Raw genomic sequence first — 20840 nt, forward strand, 5'->3', positions numbered from 1 at the left:
AAATCTCGCAGACGGTTTTACAAAAGCTTTGAGTCCGCAATCTCATAAATATTTCTGTTCAGGTTTAAATTTGAATTAAGGTTGGTACAGCTCAGTGTTACAAGCGAGAGGGGGTGTTGGTACTAAAGGGTTAAGAGGTAACAAGTCGCTCTAATCACTGAGCAGCTGGAAGTCATTAAGCATCCAGGAATGTGAGTTAGTTTGTATAAATAGTCAGTTCACCCGTGTGTTTTCCCCTCCGCTTCTTTTTTGACCTGACTCACAGACTCAGTTTGTGGCCATGGGCATGTTTGCTGATATGAGTTAAGTTTAGAGTAAAGTTTTCTTTATGCTGGAGATAAAAGCATGTGTGCTTTATCGCCAGGGTTTTTCATTTGTAAATAAAGGTTTTTTTCCCTGAGTTCCAAAGTGCTTGCTCCAGGATTCTTCATTGAAAGGTACTGACTCTCCTGCCTTCTTAAACCGCTGCACGAAATTCTCTGCTGAGATAAGATTTATGGCGTTGGAAGTGCACTGGACGTTTACTTAACATTAAACTAATTAAAGTTTAATGGACAGTGCCTTAGGCCCTCTCCTCCCTAGGCTTCAGACAGGGCTACGGCCCCTGGAATCCTTTACCGGACTACCCTTCAATATGCGGGGCAGGTGATGGGGTTACTTCCCCTCTTCCAACTACAGAATTATACCAATGCCTAACCACCAATACCCAAAAAGTTGTGACGATTTGCTACGAGGTAGGCGGAAACCAAGTGGCTGATGCCAATTTGCCAAGTGGAAAAATTCCTACCAGGCCCCTCAACGGCGACCAACCGAGGTCCATAGCAAGGTCAAACACAAAACCTATAGGGCGGGAGGGTGGGGAAACAGAACAGCTGAGGAGCAGCAAAGAGGGAGATCCCTGACCACGTCCTGCCTTAAATAGGACAGGCCTCGCCCCCAGAGCCAGCCGATTGGCTGGCCAGAGGGTGACACGGCCGGGAATCCCCCCAATTGCGCGGGGGCTGGGCGTGGGGCCGTGACGGCCACAACCCCCCCTCCTGGAAAGGGCGGAAGTGGCTTTCCTTCTCCCAGAGGAGTCCTGGGCAGCAGAAAGCTGTCAACGTTCCCCTTTTTTAAAGGGAATTTCCCTTATTCCAAATAGGATTCCTCGCAAGATAAGGGAAAAGTTGACAGCTATGGCGGAAACATAACCATCAGCAGCAAAATTTAAATATTCTAAATATTCTAAAACCAGTTTAAAACATGTAGATATGAAAGGGGCAATTCAGCTGTCGGGAAGATAGCCCATCTCTGCAGCCCATCCACCTCTGCTCTGTGTGCAGAAATAGTCCCCCTTCCCCTCTGGAACTTAGTAAGGAACAGCACAGAGCTTATAGGGTTGTGGCACCATGGCCAATCCTCCAGTTATAGGCTTGATGCTGACGCTCTTCACTCCTTCTGGAAGCTGTAATTTAAAAACCCGCAGAAGTTTGGTGAAGACAATGAAGAGTTCGGTCCGCGCCAAGCGCTCCCCCACACAAATACGATGCCCTGCATGGGGAGGAACATTGAGATCCAGGTTAGTTAGTCAGTCTTGCTTATTCCTTGCTGACCAGGAAAAGGTGACACTATTCCATAAGGCTCACACAGCCATTGAATGACACACACACAATGCAACATACATTGTGGGGCATCTGCGGGCATTTTTCTGGGCTGGGGTGGGAGACAGGGCACACTTACCTACTGCAAAGGGCATGAAGGCTTCCTTGCAGAAGAATTTTCCATCTTTGTCCAGGAAGTGATTTGGGTTGAACTGATGAGGCGTCTCCCAGTGGTCAGGGTCATACAAGACAGAAGCTACATCGGGGATGATGACAGTGCCCTGCAAAACCATTAAGTAATGATTATAATCAACTCCTCAGTTCCAATGTATCCACATATGGACAGATCAAAGTAAGCTCCTGGACAGATCTGCTTTGGGTGATTTCCTCCCCTCTCTTGCTGCTGTGGGTGTCAAGAGAAAGGGGTGCATATTCGCTCTTGCTGGACAGATGATAAGAAATCAGAGTGGGAATGGAATCTTAAGTATAGTGGTACCTTAGTTGTTGAACTTAATCCATTCTGGGGTCCGTTTGACTCCCAAAACCACTCAAAAACCAAGGCACTGCTTCCGCTTGGCTGCAGGAGCATCCTGCACTCAATCGGAAGCCGCGTTGGATGTTTGGCTTCCTAAAAATGTTCGCAAACCGTAACACTCACTTCCGAGTTTGCGGCATTTGGGAGCCGATTTGTTTGGGAGCCAAGCCATTCAACAACCAAGGTACCACTGTACTTCTGTATGATATTTGCATAACTCAAATACGTTGGGTGGTATTTTACTGAGGTTTTGCTCATTTGGCTGCTGAAATTAATGAACACGACCAAGTTAGGTCCATAAATTTCAATGGGTCTACTTAGTGCTAAGGCCACTCTGAAGCAGAGCCGGGAAGCTGTGGCCCTCCAGATGGTCTGACTTAATATAAGGTGGTTCCCCGTGTTCCATGGGAATTTAAGGTATAACAGAAGGAGGAGAATCGGTATACCTTTTTAAGACGATAGCCTTGCAGGGTTATGTCCGTTGTGCATTCTCTGAAGGACCCAACCAGCAGGACGTTGCAGAGGCGCTGGACCTCATGAATGACGGCATTGGTGTACGGCAACCTCTTCCGATCCTCATAACAGATCTCTTCGGAAGGATCCAGAACGGCATGTAGCTCCTCCCGGACTTTTTCTGGTGAAATATACACACGTATGCATACAAATCACCATGTCATATCAGATTAGCGGAGGAACCTCTGGCAGTCCTTCGGATAAATTTATATTTGATCCATGTCAGGACTAGGAAACCCCAAAGATCACACTGCCTTCCGTGAAACTTTTGGGGGGGCCATATCCTAGCCGGGGGGGGGGGGGGAGGCAGAAGCAAAAGTGCATGGAGCAATGATGGAAAATTTCACTGTTGTGCAGCAGGCTAGTTTCTGCACACATCCCCTGACGCCTCTGCGTCTTCAATCCAGGCAAGGAAAAAGCATGATCAGCCGGTGGCATAGGGTGAGTTTCTGATGCCCAGAGCAGGCACACATGCGCACGTTGGGGATGGGGTGCAGAGGGTGAACAGAGCCCTCCAGTGCCAATCAATGCCACTGGATTCTGAGAGGGTGCAAGCTGCACCGGGGCTGGGCCTTTGAACAGAGCCTCTTCCTACAGAGACAGGAGAGCATGGCTCTATATCAGCCAGTTGGGGCTTCCCCCTGCGTGGGTGCTGGGCAGGCAGGTGGTGCAACGAGGTCCTGCTTAGTTCCGGTGAGGTGGGGGGGAGCCTGGATGGCCAATGCAGAGCCACGCTCTCCTCTCTCTCTAGGAGAGGAGATGCTGTCGCTGTGCGGCTTGCCTCCTTGCAGGGCACCTGGGAGCAGCGTCAGAGGTCAGTGGCAGCGTCGTGTCAAATGAAATGTCTGTGCAGAGGGGGAAAGGGCTGGCTGGTGGGCAGGCAACTTGGGCAGGTGCAGTGTGGGGCCCGTCCCAGCCCCAAAGATCTGGCCCTGGGGCAGCTTGCCTCCCTGCTGGGTGCCTGCGGTGGGGGCACCTGTTTGTGTCCTCTCATCACACCCTCAGAGTCACAAGTCTGGGGTCGCCCCCGCCACAGCCCCAGTCAGGCTATGCCAACGATCAGAGTTCAGGAGCACATCTCAGCCAGGCAAAAGGATTGTATTTTTCCGTGTATGATACGCCCCCATGTATAAGATGACCCCTATTTTTTTGGACCGCAACAAAACTATTTTTTTTTTGGGGGGGGGGGGAGATGGCCCAGAGTTCTACAGTCTGCCCGCCAATGAAAATTGCACCCATAGCCGCAGCCACCAATCATCTGCATGCTCGTTGCCAAAAGCCCACCTGCACACTCGACACAACCACAGCCAATTGCAGGCACGCATTGCCACAGCCATAAATAGCCAGCCCAATCGCAGCAGCAGCAGCCAATCGTCAGCAGGTCTTGCCAAAGCAACCAATCACAAGCTCAATCGCCGCTGCCAATCTCCTGCTGGCTGTTGCCACCAATCGCCCATTCCCCCTCTGCTATCCGTGTATTAGACAACCTGCAATTTTTGCCTATTATTACTAAGGAAAAAATATTGCCTTATAGACGGAAAAATACAGTATTTGTGCTATGAAATGGAAGCTGTGAGCGATGTGACCAGGGGAGAGTTCTGAAGGCCAGGTAGCGTTACCTGCAGAGCCACATCCAGCCCCAGGCTTGCAGTTCACCCACACTGACCAATTGGGTTAGTATGTTAAGGATAAATTAATGTTGATCGTTCAGAGGGAAATTCCCAAATGTCAAAAAGACTATTTATATATGCTACTACTATGGCCCGTGTCTTGTTAGTCTCAAAATGGAATACGAGCGGGGTCCCAACCAAAGAAGAACGGCAACTTAAACTGATGGAATATGCGCAACTTGCAGATTTAACATATAGAATAAGTGAACAAGAAGAATATACATTTGAAGAAGACTGGAAGATGTTTAGTGAATATATGGGTGAAAAATGTGTTCATTTAAAAACACTGGTAGCATTAAGATAAATTCAACAGTGTCAATAAGTTTCGATGGATATAACAATGGTTTACTGAATGGTTTAGTTCATGTTGTAAAATATGCAGGGATGCTTGGTAAGCAAAACGAACCACAGAAAGAGAAGAAGGGAAGCCATTGATTTAAGGTTGTTTAAATGAATATTTTGACATGCAAATTAGAAAATGTTATTAAAATTATATGTCTGTGTGTGTGTGTGTGTGTGTGTGTGTTAAACGTTAAGAGAAATGGTGGAGGTGGAATATGCGCTGGCGAATTAGGCGCACAGCAACCAGCTTTCAAAACCAACTCTTTGCCTCAGTGAAACAGGTTGCAAAGTCCCACCCCCGCCCCCGCCTGTTCAGCCAGCTTGTGTTTGTGCTTATGCCGATCTTCCCACACGATGCTTTCTACATGTAAAACGTATCTGGACTTGTTACGGAGGCCTCACCTTGGATGTCTTGAAAGGCTAGCATGTAGAGGAGAGCCCAGAGAAGCGTGACGGAGGTCGTCTCGGTCCCCGCTGCAAAGAAGTCGGTGATGACGTGGATCATGTTTTCCTCGTCAAAGGTGCTGTTGGGGTCGTCTTTGCTCTGTTGGTGCCCAAAAGGTGAGAGTAAGGTCAAAGGGTTTAGTGGCGTTCCGTTCTTTGTGTGGCCCCTGGATAGGGTAGCATTCTGAACTATGCCACAATACAGTGTGAAACAAATGGCAGGTGGGCAGAGAGCAGAGCAGGAGTGGGGGGACATTTCAGCCTGTCTTCCCGTCTAGGCAGCCTTCTGAAGGACCATGGTAGGTGGGGCCAGAGACAACTCTCAGGACCCTTAACAAAATGCAGCCCCCAGAATTCTTTGAGAAAAGCCATGACTATGTGAGATGGTCTGGAAAGTGTGCAGAGGAGGGCAACTAAGATGATAATAATAATAAATTTTATTTATACCCCGCCCTCCCCAGCTAAGACCGGGCTCAGAGCGACTAACACCTGATATAAAAACAAATTGATTGAAATACAACTTAAAAACAAGATTAAAATAAAATATTAAAACATTAAAATACAGACTCATTTCAATGGAAACTCAAATCAAAAACTTTTTGGGGGATGAAAACGACAAGTCTTCAACAAGGCTAACTTTCCAGACTGGTCCTACATGGGCCAGAAAAAAGCCAGGGAAGTCCAGGAGTTCCATCACAGGAGGAGAAAGGAAAAAGGATAGAGGGGAAGGGGATCAAGCTGATTCCAAGCCAAAGGCCAGGCAGAACAACTCTGTCTTACAGGCCCTGTGGAAAGAAATCAGATCCTGCAGGGCCCTGGTTTCATGAGACAGAGCGTTCCACCAGGCCGGAGCCAGTGTTGAAAAGGCCCTGGTTCTGGTTGAAGCTAATCTGACTTCCTTAGGGCCCGGGACCTCTAGGGTGTTGCTATTTATGGACCTTAAGGTCCTCCGTGGGGCATACCGGGAGAGGCGGTCCCGTAGGTATGAGGGTCCTAGGCCGTGAAGGGCTTTAAAGGTCAAAACCAGCACCTTAAATCTGACCCTGTACTCCACCTGGAGCCAGTGCAGCTGGAAAAGGATCTAGGAGCCAAGCCTTATGAAGAGCAGTTGAAGAAACTGAGTATGGAAAAGAGATTGAAAAGAGATATGATAGCCATTTTCAAATGTTTTAGGCTTGTTTTTTCCTGCTTCAGAGTGTAGGACTCAGACCAATGGCTTCAAGTTACAAGAAAGGCTATTCCGACTAAGCATCAGGAAGAACTTCCTGTCAGTAAGGCTGGATCTACACTCACCTTTAAAAACGTTGCTAGAACGATATTAGAAAACGTTGAGACAGTCCTGTTTGGTTTCGCTTTGCTTCCTTTCCATGAGGTCTGCCTAAGTTTATGATAGCTAGTTGCTCTGCAGAACCCTCTGGTGTCACATTTTAATAACACATTATTAACATTAAAAAAGAACGTCATATGGCTATGGTTATCAGAACCACTGCTTAACTCAGTTTTAGTGTTAAATGAGCTGTTTGACAGTGAAAACGTCTCCTTTAGGAGGTTGTGGACCCTCCTTCCTTGGAGGCTTTTAAGCAAAGGTTGGATAGCCATCTTTCATAGATGCATTTCTTACATTGCAGGGGGTGGACCAGGTGATCCTCAGGGTCCCTTCCAACTCTTCGATTCTACGATTTACCAGCATTTCCACCATCTCTTCAGATGAGCGCCAGCTGCACGGAAGGCAGCCCCTTACCTTTTCAATCTGATTCAGATAGTAGTCAATTAAATCCTGCGGGTCAATTGGGTCCCTGGTCTTCTCGTGGCTTCTGATCTCATCCCTTATAATTGCATGCCCTTTCGCCAAGCATTCGAATGCCTTCTGGTGAGGTCCCGGCAGACGGCGCATCAGCCCAGGGAAAAGATCATATGCCTGGAGATGGAGGGAAAGAGGAGACACTTGGTTATCTGCCCTCGCCGAGTTATTCGTAGCTCTTTGAAGGGCACGCGGGCATACCCTCCGATATTTTTAGTCCCAAAACCAGAACGCATGTCTTCCCGCCTGTACTCCTGCGCAAGTCACTGGACCCACGTGAGATCATGGAGCCCCCAAAAATGCACTTTCCCCAGAGCTATGCTTGCATGGTGCGGCAAAGCATGCCTTTTGGGGCACCACACTGAGATCGGGCCACTTTTTGGGGTGAGAGCTCGGAGCAAAATTGCGTGAGATCGTGACACCCAAAATGGCTGTGCTGCCCTCACGTGAGAAAACGGGATGTCCCATTTTTTCTGGGACAGTTGTGGGGCATGTGGGGGGGGGGGTAAGCAAAGGCTGTTTTCGTGAGTGTGTAATTATGGCTCACAGAAAGGATCTTGTATATGGAAAGGCTGGTCATTCCTTCAGGCTACTAAAGCTAACGGATAAATAAATAAATAAATAAATTCTGGGTCCTTGGGTAATATGCTTATGAAGGATAATTGTCTGAAACTACATTGCTGTTTTGGGAATACTACTGCTCCCTGTCTCTCCTCAGATCCTCGCTTTCTTCTCCTTTCTCCCTTTTATCGTCTCTCTTCCTCTTTATGGTTGTTGTTATTATTGCTCTTTGTGTATCAGAAAGTGAAAAAATAAAAACAGTTACAAAAAAATAGAGAGAGGTTATGGGCCTGGCATTGTCTTTGAAGCACCAACATTTTAATGAGGGATGCCAAGACGACGTAGCATCACATAAAACTACCCATGGCTGCTAGTCAGTTCTGTCTTCACTGTTGGAGGCTGTGATGCTTCTGAAATGGCAGGTGCTGGAAGCCACAGCAGGGGAGAAGGCTCTTGTGCACAAAAAAAGGGATGCTGGTCTAGAGGGACCTTTGGCCTGATCCAGCAGAACTCTTCTTAGGTCACCCCTTTCCCTTTTCATCCTCACAACAACCATGTGAGTTAGGTTAGGCCAGGCATAGGCAAATTCGGCCCTCCAGATGTTTTGGGATTACAGTTCCCATCATCCCTGACTACTGGTCCTGATAGCTAGGGATCATGGGAGTTGTAGGCCAAAAACATCTGGAGGGCCATGTTTGCCTATGCCTGGGTTAGGGTAAGAGACTGTGTCTGGCTAAATGTTGCCCAATGAGTTTTGTGGTTGAATCCTGGTCTCTGAGGCCCTAGTTCAAAACCTTGCAGGATACTTTTGGGAGAAGAAGAAAGTAAGGAGTAAACCCTACACAAATCCAGAATGGCGTCCCTAAGACAGTTGGATGTCGCCTTGTTCGCCTCCTTCTGGCAACTCCTGCAGCCAAGATGGTGCCAAACACATTGCTCTGCTTTCCTTTGACCACCTCAGTGAGGCCAAGAGTGGAGTCTTGTCCTCTGGGCACCCAGGACCTCCAGACACACTGCTCAGGCTAGCATCCCAGAGAAGTCACTTTGGTGCCTCTAACGCAACGGTTTGACTTAACCCCGAGAGGCACACTCTGTTGCCTCTCAAGACAGACCGATGCAATAACCCAGCTACCCTTCTGACACAGAACATTCACTTAATTTTGTTTTTTGAAATCTTTCGGAACACGCACAATTCGAAACGGGCTGGGCAAAAAGTGGAACATGAAATCGACAGCCTTGACCATATCTTGGAAGACCTCGTCGTCGTAGGAGAAGCGATGCCCGAAGACCACGGACGAGATCACGTTGGAGACCGCAGGGAAGATGGCGAGAGCAGGGTTCATGGGCTTCCCTGAAAGGGCAGGTGTGATAAACTGTCGTCATTTAACATTAAACCAACATTTAGACCTGCCTAATAGGAAGCCAAACGTTTTCACCTGAGAGGCCAGGAGCAAATCTAGTAGGAGGGGGAGGGCTGGGTCTGCCACGAAAAGTGGCTGCATTCATTATTGCTTTTGTGCTTGCCTTTCATTTCATTCTTTCAATGTATGATTCTGCCTGGGAAACTTTTGGCCTGCCACATGTTATTGTGCTACAACTTCCTGGCCTTGGTCCATACTTGCTCAGGGTGATGGGAGATGGAGTCACTTTCTGCATGTAGAAGCATCTCCTCCTCATCACAGACTGTTCCTTGCCACATGCTAGAAGAGTGAGATTGAACCCTAAAGCGGCCTTCTCTTTGCAGATGATCCTGCACAAGAGCCAGACTAAATCCCTCGGGGCAAGTTAGGTATGATTGCACCAAGGTTCTTTTTGTGTGGCGTTTTTCCAGGGCACAAGAACAAATAAACACATCAGTGAAACACTGCACAAAATCAGTCTCAACCCTGGAGCCCTGTCAAGAATCATCAACAGGGCAGGAGTTCAGAACTCCTCCTCCAGTCGGCTCCCTGTGGAGTTAGCGCCAAAGGCTCTATGCAAGGAGCAGGCAATAATGTTGCTTCAGCAACAGCTGGCAGTCAAGTGGGGCCCTAAAGAGTCCTGCAGCCAAGCAATTGCCTCTAGCTCTGCCCTCTTGGAAGGAAGCTATTGCATTTAAAGAGGCTGTGCTCTGTTTTTTAGTTGTTGGTTCCAAAGGAGCCAGGGAGCATCTGGTGGCAGCTACAGAGTGTCCTCCTGCATTGTGGGTGATTCTGGAGGGGAGAGGGAAAGGGCAGTCTCCATGTGGTTTCATGGATCATAGAATTGGATCCATAGAATTCATGGATTTCATGGATCATAGAATTCTACAGAATTGGAAGGGGCCCTGAAGGTCACTGCAGATGCAGGAATCTCAACTAAAGCATTTATGAGCTGCATAAATTCCAGAGCTTCAACAGACACATCCTAGGCATGCCTATGCTTTTCAGTCCTATACCCATGAGGCCTAGAAGCTTAAACAGTCACACTAGAAGAAACTGATCCTATAAATGCATTGGGCAGTTAAACCTTGCATTTCTGCATTGTTAGTCCCGACCAGAAGTGCTGATCAATTCACAAGCTTGAAACTGCACAGCATTCAATCTATATAATAATGGTGGTGTTTCTGACCTCCCTCGTTTCTAAATAGTTCGAGGAGATAGTTCGACTCCTGTTGAATGCGGTACTCCACGCCCTTCTTCCCCATGCCTAAATTCCGCAGGGTCGTCAGGCTAAAGCGCCTCTGCTGCTTCCAGATGTGGCCAGTTGCAAACAGAACTCCTGTAAAGCAGATCAGAAATACATTCTAGAAGCATTGGAATGGGGTGGGGAGAAATGCATCAAAGAACTGTATATGGTATGCCTTACGGAAAAAAAATTTGTATGTTTTAGCTGTTGGTATTTTATCTGGATTGCTTTAAACTGTGTGAGCTGCCTTGAGCCCTGGTCCAGGAAAAGGCAGGATATAAACAACAACAACAACAGCCTGGATAAGCCAGAGATGGAACCTAAGATTTTCAATGGGCAATCCAAGTGCTGTGCAATTGAGCTACAGACAATCCTTGACCCAACTCTAGTTGTGTGTTCATTATGCATAGCTGGCAGGGCAAAATGTGAAGGGAAGTGGAAGGCATATGTGCAGCTTATTCCTATTATTATTATTATTATTATTATTATTATTATTTATTTTACATCCACACACAATTTTGGTACATGTACAGCCTTAAATAATTATACCATTAAATATGGATTTAAACTTGTATTTGTACATGCTCTTTTCTTATAATTTCTAACTAAACAAAAATAAACCAAAGTAAAAAAACCCCAATAAACTAAATTCCAATAAACTAAATTATATGAAAACAGACGTCATTTCCCGATGTAAGTTACCTTTACGACATTGAATGTACTTATACTTCTTACCTTACTCTTACTATAGTTTCTAGTACTTTCTTATAACATATCATACCATTTTTCCGTGCTTAGTAGTATTTAATTTACACAAGGGTTATTCAAACACTGCCATAGATGTTATGTCGTTGTTATATTTTTGTAGGTATTTCTTGAACATATCCCATTTTTGCGTGAATGATTGTTTTGCATTTCCCCTTAATATATCTGTCAATTGAGCCAATTCTACATAGTCTAATAACTTGTTCTGCCATTCCCTCACTCTTGGTACTGTTTCCCCTTTCCAGTTTGATGCAATTAATAACCAGGCAGTGGCTGTTGCATATAAAAAGATTTCTCTTATATTTTTTGGGATATCACTGCCTAAAATTCCAAGTAGAAATGCCTCTGGTGTGTGCAGTTCATTCCTATTGAGGAAGTATGGATGGATGCCATTTGGATCCCCTGGGTATGGATTTTGATGGTGTGTGCGCTTGTATGTAGAAGCTCATCCACATTCTGCCATGGCTACTCGAATATCTGCCAGGAGCCACTCATGCACTGTGGATTTTTGAGGGGGTCAGTTACTGAGAACATTTGTGGGTGCCACAGGAGGTACTCGTGGGCACCCCAATGCCTGCAGGTGTCACAGCGGGGTCCTCTGGAGTAGCAGATTCTGAGCTAGGTGGACTCATATTTTTACTTTGTCGAAAATAGCATCCTATATCCCCACATCATATGCAAAAACAAGAGGGCCTGGAAATAGACTGATTTGTCCATTTCTGATTTGTCCATTTCAATATGCAGTGGTACCTCGGGTTACAGACACCTCGGGTTGCAGACGCTTCAGATGTTGGATTGAAGTTAAGGGGTTTATAGCAATAAGCGTTGAAATATTAGGGGAAAATGGAATGTCAAACAGGGGGAAAGGTAAAGTTAAAATATTATGACAAAAATTAAGATAAAGGTAAAAAGGGAAAGGATTTGCTGAACAAACAATCGAACTGGAATACAAAGGGGGGGAGGTGTGGGGAAGTCCAAGAAACAAGCTAATGCAAGATATGTTCTGAAATATGGAATTGTTTTTAATTGCTGTTATTTTTTGTACTTTTTCTGGTATTGTTTTTTCTTTTTCTGTTTGTCTTATTTTGTGAAAATCTTAATAAAATATTATATATATTAAAAAAAAAGGTTACAGACTCCTCTAACCCAGAAATAGTACCTCGGGTTAAGAACTTTGCTTCAGGATGAAAACAGAAATCGCACCCTGGCGGCGTAGTGGCAGCGGGAGGCCTCATTAGCTAAAGTGGTACCTCAGGTTAAGAACGGTTTCAGGTTAAGAATGGTACCACTCGTTACGCAGGTCCGGCTTACCAAACACAATGCGTTCCATGGAAATCATTTGTTAGGCAAGTGTTCGCATAATGAGTCCACAATTTCTATTGATTCCTATGGAAACATTTCTAAATGGGGATTTGATTGATTACCCCCCTTCATGGTTTGTTCCTAGGAATTGCTGCAACCAACCCGCAAAAGAGAGACAAAGGGGAAATTGATTTGTCTGGACTGCCTCCATCCCTGCATGGTTTCTGCCTGAAATTGGCTGTTACCATCTAACGAAACACAAGCAAGCAATGAAGTAAGGAAGTGGGCAAACTCCGGCTGTTTGGATATCTGAATTTGTGGAGGTCATAATTTTGCACGTTCAGATAAGTGAATTTTCACATGGCGAGCGGATCGACAGCGGAACCTGCATGTATTGGGAATTCAATTAACATTTTTGATGGACATTGTTTTTTCCCTGTATGCCCTCCCCCCCCCCCGCCGCCATTTGAGTGCATTTTGTTGCATTTGATCAAGGTAGAGCCCAGAAATCTCAACACTCTTAAACAGTAAGGAGGTTGACTTACCTTTTCCCTTCATTGTATCAATCACGAAAGGGGTCATGGGCCGGCCCGTCATCTGTTCGGAATGCGTGATCAGCGCCTCTTTCACAGCATCGAACCCATTCAGGAGAATCATAGGTTTGTGTCCCACCCACATGGTGAAGATCCTCCCATACTTCTTTGATATCTGCAATTTAGAAAAATAAAATAAAATAACTTTTCTTGCAATTATTTAATATTTTTTTTGAAACAACTTTGTAGGCAACTCTAGCGAAAGCAACTTCCTCCCAATATGATTTGCTGCCTGAAATGAACAACAAGTTGGCACCTCCTTCCCATTCCACATACTGTCAAAACGCAAACAGGCAGTAAATCACACAGTTCAGACTTTGCTCTTTACAGTATTAGCAAAAACACAATTTCCGCAGACTTGGTCGAGTGTCAGGCCTAATGGGCAGAGCAGCTCGTTCTCTGTGATCTTAACTCCACGAAAAATCAGTTGCTGAGACTGAAAGTCCTCGGCTCCTCGCAGTCGTCTGTCCCCTCTTCTCCAGTGCTTTCTCCAAGCAATCTGCAATTGTGCCTGTGTGAAGCCAACCTCTCCTCCGCCATTTTGATGCCTCTTCTGGTTCTGGGAGTCAAGCGGGGCGGGGAGCTTGTCACAGCGGAGGGGTGGGGAGAGATACCCGCAACTCTTCACCAGGCTGATTCATCTCTGCCTCTTGGACTCTCCTGCTTCAGCTTCTGCCTCCAATTCTGGACTTCTCTCTGCCACCAACTCTCCCTGCTCACTAAGCCCTGTTACCTCCTCAGCTTCTGACACCTCTCCTACCCTCTTCTCCCACTAACCATCCATCATCCCACCATTGCTCCCTGGACTCTGAGCCGCCAACCCCAGCTGGTTCCTCCCACCATTCCTCTGCATCCAACCAGTCCATGACACATACAAAAGCTGACTGGACTGGCAGCTGAACCTTACTTCAGCGCTGCTGCTGGGGCATCCTCCTTCTCCATACCTAAGGGTATCTTAGGGACCACCTGGACCCTTAAATCCCAGCTGAATCACTGAGATCATCTGCAGGAATGTTGTTGGTTGTCCCCTGAGTTGGTGAGGCTCATTTGATGTCAATGCAAAATAGAGGGTGGAATTCAACATTGCATTCTTCCACTTTTCCCTCTGTCAAAGCATTTCAGCTTGCCAGGTGGAACAATCCCCCTTCTCCCCCCACTCGGTGCTGTTCTAGGGGGTTCTACCAACCATCCATAGCAATTGGGGGGGTGCATGGGATGCAGAGAGGGAGAAAGCCACATTTTGCAAGTGTAGTTCCTCACACAGGGCTTCCATTGACAGGCCTAGTTGGCTAAATCCTCCTCTAACCCGAGACCTTAGTGTCACTGGTCCAGTCCTGTGGAATATTCTGCAAATAGACACTCAAGAAGTCATGTTCTGAGACTTTTATTTACCACCAGACATGCAGGAAAGTGGGAAAACAGACACCCATAAAACTGAATGCAGCCCATCAGCTAAGTACAGGGGCCCACTAGGGCACAGGTGGGGCATATTTTTCAGCCACATTTGCTTGTGGGGAATTTTCTGGGAGGTCTCATGCCATTGGTGGTTTGGTCCAGAGTTTAAAGACCTGAGTCTACAGGATGGCTGGATGCCGACTTTCAAGTTCTGCCTTTCAAGTTGGCAGACACAGGCTTGAGTGGCACAGTGGGGTGCAGTGAACTCCTCAGACCACACTGGGGAGCATTGCCAGGATTTTTGGCTCATAAATCCTGGTTTTCCCCTGCCTGAATCTCCCCGTTGCCTGTGCAGGGCAGCAGGGAGTGATCGCCATTGACTCGTGACATAGCAGGTAAGAATTACCACAACCCTCCTCCTCTGGACTAGTCTTGCAACCAATATGCCCCTTTGGTTTCAGATAGTACATGGGCAGACAGGTCTAAAAAGCCTGGGACACAATTTTTCATGGCCCACTAGCAGCTATGGTGGTTCATTGACTGGAATTAATGTATTTAGTATTAACTCTGGAGGTGTATATTCAACTTTGACCAAACTAAGCATCCTAGAGCAAAATATACATCAGGATTAAACACCGCCCGCCCGCCCCCATCATAGAACCATAGAATCATGGACTTGTGGAATTGGAAGCATCTTCAAAGGTCATATTCTCCACCCCTGCAAATATAACCATAAAACTGTCATCGTCCCTTATTTGATTTAAGAGCATCAAACATGAAAGAAAAAAACATGCTCAGAGTGTACTTCATGTTTCAGAGACAGAAACACCCCTCCCACTATATATAGGTCTCATGATTCACACTGTCACTAAAGAAAACAATTATAGGTAAACTGTCTCATCTGGGCCCGGGTATTACTTATAATCGAGTACAAGAAGTATCAGCCACAGCAATGTATGGGAAACGGTGTGTCCTGCCCAAATTGTATCATCATCATCATCATCATTTTATTATTTATACCCTGCCCACCTTACTGGGTTGCCTCAGCCACTCTGGGCAGCTTCCAACACAGTATAAAAACATAATAAAACATCAGTCATTAAAAACTTCCCAATACATGGCTGCCTTCAGATGTCTTCTAAAAGCTGTATAGTTATTTATCTCCTTGACATCTGATGGGAGGGCATTCAAAAGGGTGCGTTTAATATTTTGTCAGGAGGCTCCCAGAGTGGCTGGGGCAACCCAGTGAGGTGGGCAGCATAGAAATAATAACATTGATAATAATAATAATAATAATAATAATAATATTGTAGGGGGTTCACATGAGCACCAAATCTTCCTGGCTGCAAAAACGGTGGGGAGACGTACTCTTCTCTCAGTAAAACATAAACAAAAACCTGTCTCATTTACAAGAAGCATTGACAATTATTTGCTTGAGACTTCTAAATACATACCTTCTTGTGCATTTCATTTAATTTTTTTCCTTTCACTTTTAATTTGTATACTGCCTTTCTATAATACTTTACACAAGTTGGTTTACAAGCAGAAGAAACCACAATTTATATAACGAAGGTGATACTCCAGGGGTCGACAACCTAAGGCCCAAAGGCCACAAGCAGCCCATGGGGGTCGTTTAACTGGCCCGTGGACACCCGCTGCCCGCTCAGGGACCCCTGCCGCCCGCTCGGTCGACTCCCGTGCGCTGTTCTAACCCATCTTTATTCGTTACAAGTCGCCAAAGTATTCTGACCCCCGTCCCTTCTGCTGCTGCAATCTTAAATCAGTTTCATTTCAACAATATGGCAAATCACGCCAGCAAAAATAAATACCTTGGTGTATGTTTCCTGGTTGAGACTCAAGTCCAAGCGCCACAGACCTCCAATGATGGGAAAGGGGGTTGGCCCAGGTGGGTACTGCCGACTCAGCCATTGCAGTTTTAGGAACTGCACAATCAGCAGAGTTACAATGGCAATGACAATGAGCCCGCTCACTCCCACCATTGCCCTGGTTGCTTTATCCCTCGGTTTTAGGATCAGCTTGTGCCTTTGAACGGTCTGGAAACATCTGCTTCCTTAGTGAGCTGTCTTCATCTTCAAGGCTGCCTGACAGTTTTTGTGAAGGCTGCCTCAGCTTCCTCATTTGTTACTGCATGGTGGCAATTAGATGATAAGGAGGTAATCGTCATGTTGAAATTGTAATCAATATAATGATTTAATAACAGGGTGAGGAGATTGTGGGGAACAGGCCATGCTGTTTCTTCATGACAAAGAGCCTCTCCCTGGTCTTGCAACTATTGCATTAAGGCCGTGCTGCAATAGCATCCAGCTAGAACTAGCTGCATCAAATCATTCGGAGCAGGCATGCAGAACCTGTGGCCCTCCAGAGGTTGTTGGACCACCTGGTGGAGTGTGACATCGGAAGCTGGAGTGTGACATCGGAAGGAGACCAAGGCATTTGGAAACTATGCAAGAAGGAGTGAGGCAACAGGAGCTGTAGCAAGATGAAGAGGACAGGGTAGTTCTAGATGACATCTAGATGACATAATCCTAGTCTTGCACTACTGCTAAGCAATTTAGGCACCGCCTATAAGCAGAAAGTGTTCATTCATTCCTGCTCTCAGAACAATGTTACAAAAGTTGGGTGCCACCCCCTCTCTCTGCCGAGCTGTGGCAGGGTTCCAGTAGGTTCCAATCTGTGTTCCCTTGGAGAATTGAGACATGGCGGAGCATGCCATAGCTTTAAGAAATATGGTTTATTCGCCTATTTATACCTTCTGTCTGCATGGAGGGGGTCCAGATCTTACAGTATGGTCATTTCAAGAGGGGCTTGTACCCCAAAGCAGTGCAGCCCTGGAGTCGAAGGCATTTCTCCCAGCCAGCAAGCGGCCAACCTGCCCAAGATGGATCCCAGTCTTCCCTCCCTCCCTCCCTCCCTTCCTTCCTCCCTTCTTCTTCTTCCCAGCAACCCTTCCTCAAGACTCTCTTTTCTTGTCACCTCGCACCCAGCTAGGCTGGTTTCCTTCCAAACCCCCAGTCTGTGTCCACACCTCAGGGCAAAGGGCCAGAGCAGTTCTCTTGCACTGCCAATTGTCCTCAATGGCCCTGCATTCTGTTTTATCATACCATCAATGCATAGTACAGTATGTTACAGTCAAACACATGGTAATAAGAAACAAGGGGGGGGGGGGAGAGAGAGACTAACATAAGTATATGACACATATCTGTAAATAATAATAGTAACACATTATAACTCCTACAAGCCTTAATTTTAACTCCCCTTCCGCTTTTTATCTGTTTTTCTATCTGTTGTCTTTTTGACTGTGTTTTCTTATTTTACTAAATTATTTTCATTATCTTACACTGTCCCACTTGGTGGCGGCGTAGCGTGGGGGGTGCAGGAGGGGCCGGCCGCACCGGGCGCAACATCTTGGGGGGGGGGCGCGCTCGCACTCGCAGCTCTCTGCCCCTACCTGGCTCACTCACTCTCTCTCACTGCAGTGCTGGCTGTGCGAATCCGATCCGAGCCGCTGGGTCGCCGCCCACTGTGCGGAGAGAGAGCGAGGGACTATCTGGGGGAGGGACAGTGCAGCGGGGGGGGGGCGCAAATTACTTGCCTTGCCCCGGGTTAGGGGGCGCAAATTACTTGCCTTGCCCCGGGTGCTGACAACCCACGCTATGCCACTGCCACTTGGTCACATCTGCTGCTGAGTATTCCCACCCCCATTGGTTACACTTACTTTCTTGTTATACTATTTTCCCCCTATATTTTATATATAATGTCCAGTCCTCTTTTAAATTCTTATTGTCATTATTTCTTAATCTATTTGTCTTGCTGGCAAGTTCTATATATCCTAATATTTTAAGGTGCCATTCTTCTCTTGCTGGTACTACATCTTTTCCCCACTTTTGTGCTACCAGAATTCAGGCAGCTGTAGTCACATACATCCATAGAGTAGTTTGATATTTTTTTTGTTTTTCCATTGTTATTCTTCCCAGAAGGAAAGCTTCTGGGTTTTCAGGTAACTTTCTTTTAAACGTTTTCTTAAGTTCATCTCCCCTAGTTCTTTTATTATTGTACAAGGCCCTGCATTGTTTCTTAATGACCCTATCTTGGCCAGGTTTTTTTGCGTAGACTAGCCCAGGAATTCCTCTACCGCTTGTATTTCTCCACAACCCAAATAACCAAAATCCTATCATTTATTAATTTCTATGGTTTGGGGGGAATTCCCCCTCCCAAATCCATAACAATAATTTCCCACAACCAAATCTTTTGGTGCTTAGCTTCTCCAAATTCCCAGAACTTACTTGACCATGATTATATTATATTCTGCCCTTTAGCTGAGGGTCACATGGTGGTTTAAAATATAAAAACACAAAAATATGTAACATAATAATAAGCGAGAACACAGTAATCCCCCCCCCCCCCGGAAAAAAAACCCCACACACGGTTTATAAGGCCATGGACTGTCTAACTGGCCAAAGGTCTGGGAGAACAGGAATGTATTTGCCTGGGGAGGGTGGTTACATGAGACACTGTTCTCTTGGTGGTGGCCCCTTGTCAATGGAATTCCCTTCCAAATGATCAGCCCACACTCTTGAAGGCATTTTTCTTTGGATCCTGACATATTATTTGATTTGCGCTTCTACAGTGAGTTTTCTCACTGTGGTTCCTTGCGTTTTATTTGATCTGTTCGTTTTGGGAACTGTTTTTTCACTGATTGTGTTTTGCTATTGCGCTCCATTTTGGAATAAGGGCAAGATATAAATGTATCAAAGCAACCAATTAAAGAACCCAGTCCCACAGAAGGCTTGGGTAAGTTAAATAAGAATAAAAGATATAAAGGTGGGAACTTTTGCATCGCCAGAAAAGAAAAAACAAATAACTGAAAACAGGACAAAATAAGGCACGGATTTGCATAAAATGTGCATATAATTTCTCTAACTGCTGCCCAGGAGCTAACTGTTGATGAACCACTTCAAAACCTTTATTCCCACTTTGTAGGGTTCTTCCTCTTTATTTCATTCCTCTTTATTTTATTTATTTCATTTTTCAAATTTCTATACTGTTTTATATTTTTAAGAAAAATCTCAAAGCGGTTTTCAGCATATTAAATCAATAAAACAATCTGAAGAAAGTCAAATATAGATTATACAGTCAAAGGAACATAACAGAAAATTAAAATATTATCTTAAAGATTTCAAAATAAAGCATTACAAAGGAGGTCAACTACAGAATTCGTATTTAACATTGTAGGGCTGGGAGAGTCTGGGCCCAGCGCCCTAGGCCAGGTGGAAAGGGCCTTGCGGGGAGCGGCCTTCACGCCCCACAGCCGAGCAATGTTCCTCTGGCCTCATGAGGAGCCTCTTCAGTGGGGCTGGTGAGTGTGGGCCCAGCCCCCTAGGCCAGGTAGAAAGGGCCTTGCCGGGCAATGTTCCTCTGGCCTCATGAGGAGCCTCTTCAGTGGGGCTGGTGAGTGTGGGCCCAGCCCCCTAGGCCAGGTAGAAAGGGCCTTGCCGGGCGATGTTCCTCTGGCCTCATGAGGAGCCTCTTCAGTGGGGCTGGTGAGTGTGGGCCCTGCCCCCTAGGCCAGGTAGAAAGGGCCTTGCCGGGCAATGTTCCTCTGGCCTCATGAGGAGCCTCTTCAGTGGGGCTGGTGAGTGTGGGCCCAGCCCCCTAGGCCAGGTAGAAAGGGCCTTGCCGGGCGATGTTCCTCTGGCCTCATGAGGAGCCTCTTCAGTGGGGCTGGTGAGTGTGGGCCCAGCCCCCTAGGCCAGGTAGAAAGGGCCTTGCCGGGCAATGTTCCTCTGGCCTCATGAGGAGCCTCTTCAGTGGGGCTGGTGAGTGTGGGCCCAGCCCCCTAGGCCAGGTGGAAAGGGCCTTGCGGGGAGCGGCCTTCACGCCCCACAGCCGGGCGATGTTCCTCTGGCCTCATGAGGAGCCTCTTCAGTGGGGCTGGTGAGTGTGGGCCCTGCCCCCTAGGCCAGGTAGAAAGGGCCTTGCCGGGCAATGTTCCTCTGGCCTCATGAGGAGCCTCTTCAGTGGGGCTGGTGAGTGTGGGCCCAGCCCCCTAGGCCAGGTAGAAAGGGCCTTGCCGGGCAATGTTCCTCTGGCCTCATGAGGAGCCTCTTCAGTGGGGCTGGTGAGTGTGGGCCCAGCCCCCTAGGCCAGGTGGAAAGGGCCTTGCGGGGAGCGGCCTTCACGCCCCACAGCCGGGCGATGTTCCTCTGGCCTCATGAGGAGCCTCTTCAGTGGGGCTGGTGAGTGTGGGCCCTGCCCCCTAGGCCAGGTAGAAAGGGCCTTGCCGGGCAATGTTCCTCTGGCCTCATGAGGAGCCTCTTCAGTGGGGCTGGTGAGTGTGGGCCCTGCCCCCTAGGCCAGGTAGAAAGGGCCTTGCCGGGCAATGTTCCTCTGGCCTCATGAGGAGCCTCTTCAGTGGGGCTGGTGAGTGTGGGCCCTGCCCCCTAGGCCAGGTAGAAAGGGCCTTGCCGGGCGATGTTCCTCTGGCCTCATGAGGAGCCTCTTCAGTGGGGCTGGTGAGTGTGGGCTCTGCCCCCTAGGCCAGGTGGAAAGGGCCTTGCGGGGAGCGGCCTTCACGCCCCACAGCCGGGCGAAGTTTTTCTGGCCTCATGAGGAGCCTCTTCAGTGGGGCTGGTGAGTCTGGGCCCTGCCCCCTAGGCCAGGTGGAAAGGGCCT

At 47.1% G+C, this 20840-nt stretch overlaps 1 protein-coding gene across 1 annotated transcript; it reads right to left on the reverse strand.

Annotated features, from left to right (window-relative positions):
* Positions 1 to 1013: 1013 nt before the first annotated feature.
* Positions 1014 to 16297, reverse strand: LOC310678383 (cytochrome P450 2J2-like). Its single transcript, XM_083442297.1, has 9 exons — positions 15977 to 16297; positions 12705 to 12867; positions 10036 to 10185; positions 8637 to 8797; positions 6826 to 7002; positions 5043 to 5184; positions 2562 to 2749; positions 1720 to 1861; positions 1014 to 1530 (listed from the first exon to the last, which is right to left on the reverse strand). Exons 1-9 carry the CDS (start codon positions 16145 to 16147, stop codon positions 1349 to 1351), a joined length of 1476 nt encoding a protein of 491 aa, XP_083298423.1. The 5' UTR covers positions 16148 to 16297; the 3' UTR covers positions 1014 to 1348.
* Positions 16298 to 20840: the final 4543 nt, after the last annotated feature.

The sequence above is a fragment of the Podarcis tiliguerta genome, assembly GCF_965153285.1.
Source record: "Podarcis tiliguerta genome assembly, chromosome: 5".
Classification (NCBI taxonomy): Eukaryota; Metazoa; Chordata; class Lepidosauria; order Squamata; family Lacertidae; genus Podarcis; species Podarcis tiliguerta.